General features: G+C 41.7%; 1 protein-coding gene across 1 annotated transcript in view; it reads left to right on the top strand.

The window, feature by feature from the left end:
* plxnc1 (plexin C1) overlaps positions 1-10,968 on the top strand; it is a 35,669-nt gene that overhangs the window by 14,081 nt on the left and 10,620 nt on the right. Inside the window, exons 11-19 of the mRNA XM_008297956.1 lie at positions 1,737-1,916; positions 2,001-2,168; positions 2,275-2,374; positions 2,478-2,579; positions 4,670-4,773; positions 4,887-4,928; positions 5,016-5,140; positions 6,072-6,270; positions 7,268-7,414. Of these exons, the coding sequence (XP_008296178.1) occupies positions 1,737-1,916; positions 2,001-2,168; positions 2,275-2,374; positions 2,478-2,579; positions 4,670-4,773; positions 4,887-4,928; positions 5,016-5,140; positions 6,072-6,270; positions 7,268-7,414 (1,167 nt within the window). The remainder of the gene's footprint in view (positions 1-1,736; positions 1,917-2,000; positions 2,169-2,274; positions 2,375-2,477; positions 2,580-4,669; positions 4,774-4,886; positions 4,929-5,015; positions 5,141-6,071; positions 6,271-7,267; positions 7,415-10,968) is intronic.

Below are 10,968 nucleotides of genomic sequence, written 5' to 3'. Positions count from 1 at the left end.
AATGAAAACCGTGTGCTTGAGGTACAACAGTTATCACATGAGCATAGGTTGGTTACAAAGCTAGCTACAAGCTCTAAGCAGGGCGATATTTGTTGGTTTTTCAGCCCATCATCTCAACAGTCTTCAGAACATTTGTTGTGGATATTCATGATGAGTCACATCACTCTGATATGTGGAGTACTCTCGTACAAAATCCACAAGTGGACGCCATCTTGAGAAAATTCCCTCACTGGAATAGAATCTGTAATAAATGTAGTCTTCTCTGTTTGGCTGCTGCGTCTTTTTGCAGTGGGAAGAGGAAGATCACACTCCTGGGGTCCCACCTGGAGTTTGTGGAAGGGATCGTCCACAGCCACGCCCCACAGGAAGTCAGACTTCCCACAGACAGCAGCAATGAGGTGCGTCTGTAGTCGCGCTCAGCGTCCCGTTGAATTGTTGTCTCACATTAATTATGTCATGTCACATAACGCCATGCCGTTGTTACATTATATTACGACCTGACCAATTACAGAATATACTGTGTGTCATTTCACACAGGGCCGCAGCATGCAGCTATTTTGGTCTGTCAAGGTTTTTCAGCGGTTTCACAAGTCTGTCTGCGTCTCTGAGCAGCCAGTCCAAGTAGAAAATCTCACGCTGTTTCAGCTGAGGAAAGTCTGACATTAGAACACCTTATTTCACTCTTTTCAAGTGGAGGCTTCTCACTGCAGAGCTACACAGCAGCGTCTACTGGTGCATGTGAGGCATTCAGGGGGCATCTGTAAATTTAGTAAACGGCCTTGGTTGCACTCTCCGCCTCTGAACTGCACGATTATCTGCATGCACGTCAGTTCTGCTGCGCCACGCTCCACTGCATGTAAGATAAAACGGCTAACTTTATGCATTTAAGAGTGGAGCCAAAGCATAGCTGTTTACTGTTGGGAGGTTATAAAAGCACAATGTCTCCAAGAACCTTGTCCTGTTCTGTGACAGATGTGTGTCTGTCAGAGCAGTTCCTTTTTCCACACAGTGTTTTAGCAGCAAACCAATGCTGTGAACACTCAGCGATGACGATAAAATGTAACACTGCTTATGGTGGAGTAGATAGTATTGAGAATTACTGTCTTCTCTGCGTGTTCGTTTCTAAAGATGAGATCGGATTCAATTCGGTCTCAATCAATCAATTTAATTACACATGAATATTGCATTACAGAGCTCTGGGTCAAACTTTCCCTGGCATCAGACAAAGCAAGACTACTCCTGTTGCCTCTGACCCTTCTTTTTTACTACTCAGTCACGTGATGCCTGGTCAGGTCGTAAAACAACTGATTGGGGCCCATCTTCATCACACTGAATGGTTGCATCCTTATATGGACTTCTTTTCCTCCGTCTGTTGTTCGTCCTGTGAAACTATAAAAGAAACAGACCCAAGCAACTTCTTCAAAAGAAAACATTTCATGACTATGTGCATATATGTAACTTCTTTTATATTTTAAACCTTAAGGACTATACTTCACACATGATATAATATATTTATACACAACAATAGTAAGAGCTACATTAGTGCACAAATATTTATCTGCATCTTGACTCCAGCGTATTTAAAGTTACCGATGTAAAGTGTGTAGCTTAAAATGTGATATTAGCAGTGAAACAGTTTGAGTGCACCTCTAACACTTCACCGTGATCACCATATTACTCCAGCCCTATTCAGATTACATTATAGATGACACAAAATGTATTTAAAATCGTTGCAGACTATCATCTATGACTCGCTTGCAGCTGAAAACAGTCCGGGGATTTCTAGCAGCACCGTATCTATGAAAGTAGCCAATGAAACCCTGGCCTGCTCCACAACGCTGACCTACTATCCAGACCCTGAGTTTACCAGCTTCACATCCATAAAAATAGGGGATGATGTCCGCATCACCATAGAGGTAATGGTTGTTTTTTTTTTAAATGCACAAACATGTGATGCTAGTTCATGAAAAGTCAGCATTTTGTGTCCGTGCTGATTTCAGAAAAAGGCAGACAAACTGGAGATGACGGAAGCAGAGTTGTCAGTGTCAGGGGTCCAAGGTGAAAACGAGTACACCTGTAGTTTGGAATCCAAAGACACCGATAATGTGACTGACTTTTTCACCTGTGAGATTAAAAGCTCACTCTACGATAAATTTGAACATCTGTCGGTAAATCTTACAGTCATACTACACTGTACAGAGATGAAATACACATTTTGTACAACATGACAGTGTAGCACCAGATACCAGTTAGTGTGAACATTGTCTTTTACAGATAAAATATGGAGACAAAGAGGTGATACGGAAGCCTAAATCTTCAGCATTGATCTTTCTGATGCTGATTGTTCTTCTCCTCATCCCCTGCATTATTGTTGGTAAGCACGCAAAGTAGGCCTGAGTGATTTAAACCCATTTTAGCGCACTACCACGCATACATGTCAAATGCTTAAACGTTTGTGTGCAAAATGTGTCTTTCAGTGGTGGTGATTGTCTACCGAAGCCAACAGAGGAAGCTCAATGCAAAGGTGAACAAGTTTATGCACGACTTGGAGCTCGATGTCAGGAACGACATCAGACAGGGTCAGTCACAAATTCTGTATCATTCTGTAGTACAGCAGTTAAATACAAGGCGAGTTCCCTGCAGATCTCACTGTCAGTGGCTGTGGATAGCTCAGACGTAAAGCAGGAATCTTTATTAAAAGGTTAACGCACGTGATGATTGTCATTAGGGATCATCAGCTGCAGAATGTATTATCTGATCTACATAAAGAGTCATCAGAAGGAACTCCTACTTGTCATCTGATTATGTTATGTGCACAAAGAACATTTTGATTTGTTTTATAAAAATGTGACAGCACGTACTTCCAAAACAGCAAAGTTCAGATAGAGCCCTTTGGCCACAGTTACCAAAGTGGAGGAAAAAAAAAAAACAGCTGTTGAACCCGGTGGTGGAAATGTTCTACCTCAGGGATGTGCTTGGGCGTCAGTGAAAACTTACAGATCTTAAATTAAGAGATATCACAAGTGTACTTCAGGAAATAGAAAGTAATACCACATGAACATTTGAAGAAAGCTTCATTTTTGCATATTTTTACTGCTTTCTTTCCCCCGTCATAATTAATAAATGATTTAATTTGCTGTACTTTCTATTCGGTGCTAATCAGTGTTTGGGGGGCTAATGTGCTAAACCACAGGCATTCCAAACTGCTTACTTTTACTTTTTACTTTTGATGTGTACTACAGTTACAGTCCTTCCCAAGTACACACTGTTTCATGCAGTATGTACACAACTGGGACGTACGACTTTGTGACATATCGTCCGCTACTCAAACGATTGTGGATCAGGACGGCCAGAAAAGCAAGGTTGACTCAAATGTAGAAGGACATCCTGGTGATGTAGTTTTTATGTGAATCCTTTTTTGGCATACAAAATAGTAGCGTAGATATTGGAACACACCCTTTATATATGGATGGACGCTTTGTCATCTGAAAACCTCAACAAGATCGTGATGGGTCGCTGTGGCCAAACTCAGTCCAAATCTGAATTTTGGAGTGTTAGTAATTCCAGCAGGGACATTTCTTTGTTAACAGTTGTTCAAATATGTGACAATTTGTGACATTTGACCTGAAATACAACACCAGAAAAACACTGGGGAGCACAGTCTGGCGTGTGAAAGCTACTCTGCAGAGTGGACACGGCTATGAGTTTCAACATTTGGCCGCAGAAACGTTTCTTTTTTTTTTTTTTAAGTTATATTTTTGGCCTTTGTGCCTTTATTGGATAGTGTCAGTGAGAGAGAGACAGGAAAGTAGGGGAGAAGAATGGGGGGAGGACATGTGGGAAAGGGTCATGAGCAGGATTCGAACTCATGACCTCCACATTGGGACTGTAGCCCTGCACATGGGACCCCACAGAAACGTTTCTTTATGGTCACTGTCGCGCTATAAGAAAATTTCTGAGTTTGCACCCATCAATTTGCACCATGAATCGAATGAAAAATGGGTTTGAAACTGTCTTTATCGATGACTCAGTCGTGCTACTACATCATGTCTGAGGTGAATCCTGGTTCTTTAACGGGGATTTTAATTAAGAGAAAAAAATAGCTGCTATGAACACTTTTGCATTTTGATATTTTAGTCTTGTACGCAGATTTTCCACATTAAACGATGTGATGTGTTGAACCTCCTCTGCTCATTTGCACCAGTGTTTTCTGCAACATGCTACCACTCTGGAACTACAGAGTGTGATCATATGTGCTAAATGACTCAGCCTGATCACACACTGGTGCCTGTTTATACCACTTCACCATCTTTACTGTCACAAACACACACATGCACTTCCTTCTTCGGAAGTGAAATGTCCAGAACTGGTTCCTTTTTTAAAGATATTAAACTTGTCACGCAAATAGCAGTTGATGTTCAGCAGACTGAGCGTTACAAACACATTGCTCTCCATGCAAGGCTGCATCTGTACTGATCAGCATTAGACCTGTAGAGGGGTGAGATCAGCACAAGTGCACACTTATAGTCAGACATTTTCACTACCCCTTTTCATGTGTGACCTACAAACTGATGCTTGCTTGTTCTTTACCCGATTCCAAATGTGTAATCTGCTTCGTCCATGTAGTCTATCGTCCATACAAGCAGCTTCACTCAAGTGTCCTCTGCAGGTTTTGTGGATTTGCAGACAGAGAAAGCTGATCTAATGGAAAATGTCGGGGCCATCCCTTTCCTGGACTACAAGCACTTTGCTGCCAGAATTTTTTTTCCTGAGGTAACGTGAAGCTGGAAAAAACAAAGCATCTATCTAAAAAAAACCCTGCTGTATGAGATATCAAATACACACCATCGCTGCCAGATTAACAGAACCCTCTTTCTGTTTTCTAGAGCGACTCCTTGAGGAACTCGTGCATCAGAGACATCGGTCAGGTGAGGGTTTGACTCGGCTGCTGTTGACGTCTGTTCCAGTTTGGTGACTGTCGGTGACGTATTGTGTTGTGTCTGACCTGGAATCAGGACGTGGTGAAGGTTCAGCTGGACGAGTGCTGCCACAGTTTGTCCAGGCTGCTCAAGGACCAGCTCTTCCTCGTCTCCATGGTGCACGCTCTGGAGGAGAAGAAGAGCTTCACCATCAAAGACAAGTCAGTTTGTGATGATGTGTTGTGTGCGACCGTCTCTTGCATGCAGGTAGAAAGCGTTAGTGACAGAGAATTGTGATCTGATTTGTGTTTGCGCCGACTGATCTTCTCTTTTTCTGCTTTTCTACTGTTCTTATGAACCCCTCTGTTATTGTCTCTATGTAACCATCTGTCTATTTTAGTACTACGGTTTTAGTTTTTATTCTTCTCCTGCTGTTTTTTTCTTGATTGCTATGGAAGCCGAGAGCGGTCATTTTCCGCTACTGTTCTTTCTTCACCGTTTTCTCGAGAAAACGAGTTAATTTTCTCATTATCTCGGAATAACAAGAATCGTTTTCTCGTGAAGATGAGATAATTTATCTCGAGAAAACCAACTTCGTTTTCTCCAGATAACGAGATAATTGGTGTTTGTGTTAAATCCATCATCTCATGATGATCCTCGATCTGACATTTTCAGTCTGTTCTTGGCAAAGTCACTGCTGCACTCCAGAGCGTCACTCGTTTGTTTGTAAAAACAGGCATCAGTATCCAGGGATAGTTATCTCGTTATCTCGAGAAAACGAACGCCGTTTTCCCGAGATAACGGAATAATTATCTCGTTATCTCGAGAAAATGCCGTTTAAAAAAATGTGCGGCCATGACGGCTCTCGGCTTCCGTAGATTGCTGTCGTCTTATTGTTTTTTTTCTTTTAGTTAATTTTATCCCCTTTCACTTTGATTCTTAGATCTTCAGTGCTATCTACTTACCGACCTACTCACGTCACTTCTATTCTCCTTTTCAGCTCTGTCTCTGTTTGCTAAACGTCTTCACTGCCTTCTTACCATATCCATGAATCCATTCAGCAATGCTTTGGCTAAATATTGTTTTCCTCTTTTCTCCTGCATAGCTGCTTGTATCTATGTGTTGTTCTTCATTTCGTCTGTTCTGTTCCAGGTGTTCGTTGGCATCTCTGCTCACCGTAGCGCTTCACGGCAACCTGTCGTACCTGACCGAGGTGATGGAGGTTCTGCTGAAGGATCTGATGCAGCGGAACAGTAACGCTCAGCCCAAACTGCTGCTTCGACGCACTGAGTCCACCGTGGAGAAGCTGCTGACCAACTGGATGTCCATCTGTCTCTACGGCTTCCTCCGGGTCTGTTGTCCACTTTGCTGTTTCTATAGAACTTGAATGAAAAGCTCAGCCAGCTACTTGGCACAAGTCACCACATTAATGGTTCCCAGATGACTTTGGTGATTAATTGACTTTGGCCCAGAGGTCGGTCGAAGTGTTTCACAAACCTGGTTTACATCAGGCTGAAACATGCCAGTCAACAAATTCTAATAAATATGAAGTTCTTTAGGCTGTTGTGGCTACAGTTGTATATCAGCCTGAACTGTACTTTCTGTTTCATGCTAAATAGTGAGGGTTAGCATGGTAGGATGCCAAACAGAGCTGGTGAACAAGGGAGCTGACTGATGATTGTACCTGCTTAGCATCAGCAGGTCACTGCAGACTTTGGCCTTGTTTATTTTCACTTTTGACTCACATTTGTGCTCGTTGAAATACTAGGACATGTTGTGTATCGACATAAAAGAGAGTGTGATGTAAACAGGAACATGTTCTGAGCTACACAAACTAAATGGAGATCCTGCCAAAATGTGGTAAAACCAAACATTCACTTTATTTTCCAGACTGACTTTCTCTCTGACTCTTCTGAAGGCTGTTTAGAATCAGTTTAGAAACTACAAGTTTTGCTTCAGTTGTTTGGTGAACCACATCATCAGTCATTACCATGGTTATGAACATAACCTCTGCACGGCTGTGTGTTATCAGATGGGAGTTGTTCACAGTTCATTATCGCTACTTAACGGTGTCTGACTGTGTGGCACGCACGCCGTGTAGACACGGATTGTTATTCATAGAGGTGTCTGACAGTCCTAATTCTAGCAGCATCTGCACAGCTCATGTGATGTTGCTTCTAAATCCCACCTTGTTGGTCACAGGCCGGCACAAACCGCAATAAACCCAGAGGGGGGAAAAAAAGTTTTAAAAAAAAACTTTACTGCTCTGATCAACCACTGAAAGCTTTTGTGCAAAGTTACCACAGCCTCTGTGTCTTGTCTGAGTTCCTATTTCTGGTTTTGTGCAGGAGACTGTTGGCCAGCATCTCTTCCTGATGGTGAGTGCTCTCACGCAGCAGATCGCCAAAGGGCCGGTGGACTGTGTGACAGAGAAAGCTCTGTACACGCTCAGTGAGGACTGGCTGCTGTGGCAGGCTCAGGACTTCAGCTCCCTGGTACACACACACACACACACACACACACAGATTTGCACTCTCGAGCGGATTACTTCAACCCAAACAAGAAGTCTTTTCGTGTGTGGAGGTTTGCTTGTCTCATAGCTACCACACAGTTCATGCTACATTTGCATATTGCTCCGTCACAAGTTCAGTCAGTTGTGCTTATACATGTAGAAGCATGTATTACGACTTCCTAATTCGTAGTTCTGTTTTTGGTCAGCTGGTTTGCTAAGTGCAAAACTGTGCTTAACTAATGATCTGTCTCACGACAAAACAACCGCCCATGTTAGAGTAGTCATGCTTGTGAATCTCCAGACGTCCACATAAAAACATTTATGTTTCTTTTGAGGGATATGGATGTTCACAGTTGGGTCACGGTGGTCCTTTTACTGCACATGTATAAACACACAAAGCCATTACAGATTTGGTTTACTGTTGCCAAGCTGCATTGACTTGTACGTATATATCCCTGAGTCTTTACATGGACACAGTTTAAGTTTACAGATTGTGGGTCAGATTCTTTGGGTTTTTCACACCTGATCAAACTCCAGCGGTTACTGAACAGCTTCCTACATGTGTTTCTAAGGTTGTTTTTCAAAGCAGGGCATTTCTGAAAAATCTATTTCCTGGACGTTTCGGAGTATTTCTAAAATTGTTCCTAAAACCCATCTCTAAGTAGACACTCATTGCTTCCCCTTTAATAACCACCTCATGTTTATAGAGTTGACTCTTAGAAATAAGCATGAGATTTATGATGTACCTGCACTGTCCTGTGCCCGTACAAATGGAAAAAAAATCCAGTCTAACTTCACTGCTTACAGGAATTGTGTTTGTGTGTATTTGAGATGGATTCTTGTAGTTTCTGTGTAGAAAACAGCTTCAAGGAAATTGGTGACTCAAGTGAAACTGAAAATATTAAGGCTGAAAATGAGACTGAAACGTGTTTGTTAACAGCTGAGAAGGAGCTCTGGTGATCGGAAACTACGTATGAATCATTAGAACAGGCTCGGGCTTGAGTTGGCCTATCACCAGTGGAAAAATGAGATGTTGCCATCGTGGAAACAACCATTTCTACTGAATGCTTGCTCAACTGCAGCAGCTGTTTGTTTGATTTCCTCAAGAAAAACTACACTGGCCAAAAAAAACTAAACTCTCATCCTGTCAGATGTGGAAGCAGACAGACAACGTGAACAAGTGAGAAGACATGCTGGTGCTAAAACAACAGACTTGAGCTGTGGCAGCCTGGTAAAGGAAGCAGCTACTCACAGCAAAGGAAGTTGAACCCTTGAACTTTTCTCAGATGAAATAAGCTAAATATACTGCCACGCCCTACTTCTATACGTGTAAAGAAGACATGAGCACGAGCTTGGTCTGACTTGGATAGCCGTTTTGGTTCATTTAGCCCTAAAATTAGGTTGGAAAGTTACCTTTAAAATAAAAACAACTCACATGTAGACTGACTAGCTATGCTGTTCAAACCACTGACAGGCACCTGCTGCTCAGGTGGTTTCAATGTTTAATGTCAAAACCTTCGAGCAGCGACTCACACGCTAAAAATAGCGAGGTTTTTAATCTGACAACCAACAGCTAAGTTTGTGCGACTATTTAAAATGAAGCGTTACGAACTTGTTCTAGTGTCAGCTGCTCAGTGTGCTCGTTGTTAGAAAGTGAATCGAGAAGCTCAAGTGACTTCCTGAGTCCTGAGGTGTTGTCATTTAGAAAATAAAAGATAAGGAAGCAAACACTGACATTAACCTGAACCAGGTTCTGTTTTAATCCTGTTCACTTTTAAAGCTGCTCGTCAACAGAAAGATCCACAAAAACCACCCGGATGAAATTCATGAAACTTACTGTAGATGTGGAGCCTAAACACAGTCAGAACATTTCAACTGGACTTTCTTTAGAACTGAACGATGAAGGTCTGTTCTGAGCGGGTTCTAGTTGTAGCAGCTGATTTCAAAAATTCAGAAATTTGAGCATCAAACATTAATTTCTTGCATTTTGGTGATTTTTTATCAACATTAAATTATGAATTTGTGCCTTTTCTGCATTAATTTATAGTTTAAAGTCTTTAATTGTGTAAAATCAAGCTCAAGATTGTGGCTAATCTAAACCGGTTTCTTCGTTTTAAGTGTTAGAAGCGAATGTATTTCAGTAACGAGCTCAGTAACGATGCTGCCTGGTTGTAAATTAATGACTTTTCTGATCATCTTAAAGTGTGTCAATGAAAATACTGTCGAGAAGTTGTCTGTTAGAATAACAGAACCGACTGAAAACAATATAAGGGAACATTAGTTAACAAAAAATGAATATTTAGTTGTAGTTATCAGGGTGGAGGCTGATTTTTGTGCAGCTCCGTGTGAAGTCGTCTCCTCTAGATCATATTTACACAGTGACATGTTTAGTGCAGTCAAAAAATGAAAGCAGGATTATTAACAAGTGACCGATTGCGAGACTTCGTGCACCTGAAGGTGAAACATAACTTCAACTTGTCAGCAAATTCTGTCTGTCTGTGGGCGTGACAGCGACGCTCAAATGTGGGTTAAGGGTGCTTTCAGTGATCTGTGTCCATTTTTTTCAGTTAGCTGTGAGTGTTAGTGTGTTAGCGTGTTGCATTCTGTAGCAACGTTACAACACTTTTCTTTTAGTCACGTGACATATTTTCCTGTTTGCGCTGTTTCGTTTCAATTGAGGAAGGCTCCGTTTTAAAAAAAGAAATGTAATGTCACACAAGAGCGGACGGGTTAGGCAGAAATATCTGATTGTGTTTGATTTAGATGTTGTGATGTCGATTGTTCAGCCCCATGTCACACGTTGCTATCCTCTGATCACCTTTTTGCCTGGAGGGAATGAAAACTGAACTAAATGTTGTTGTTTTTGACTCTTAAGCTGTAAATAGATCACAATTTAATTGTTCAGTCACAATTAAAGATTTCAATCCAAGTTTTCAGGGGCTGTAATGTTTCAAGAATCACAGAAAGTACATAATAAGTCCTGCAAGTTATTTGTTTTTTGACAGTGATAATGTACTCAGATGTACGTCGCTCTGGATAAAAGCATCTGTCAAATGAAACTGTACAATTGTAATAAGCTGCAGCTGCATGCATTTTTAATCTGACAAGACACACACTAATGCACCGCCCTGCATTCATGAGGCGCTGCTACTAAACATGATTTAGATTCCAGGACACGAAGCACACACTTGCAATATTTTGACACAAGCTGCAAACCAACAAGATGATCTGAATTATCTTCTGATACCGCTCCAAAAATCCCCTAACCCTCATCTGCTGCATTTCCTTCCCCCTGCTGCTGCGCTGACTCGACCATGAATGTTTAATCTAATCTAACAAACCGCTATCTCACTTCAGCGCTCGTTTCCATCCATTAGGTAGCGTGTGCATTAGCCACCAAAGTGTAGAGGGAAATAGGATGGAGACTGATGCCGCTGGCTTTCATTAACCACACCTCTCTGCTCGGATCCCTGGAATGATGAAGCTGATCATCATTTCCTGAAAGCAGGAAAACATCTTTTGTTTCATTGAGGCTTT

Source organism: Stegastes partitus, unplaced genomic scaffold, assembly GCF_000690725.1.
Source record: "Stegastes partitus isolate 25-593 unplaced genomic scaffold, Stegastes_partitus-1.0.2 Scaffold1261, whole genome shotgun sequence".
In the NCBI taxonomy this organism is placed as follows: Eukaryota; Metazoa; Chordata; class Actinopteri; family Pomacentridae; genus Stegastes; species Stegastes partitus.
The sequence above is the reverse complement of the archived record's forward strand: the minus strand, read 5'-3'. Positions and strand labels throughout refer to the sequence as shown.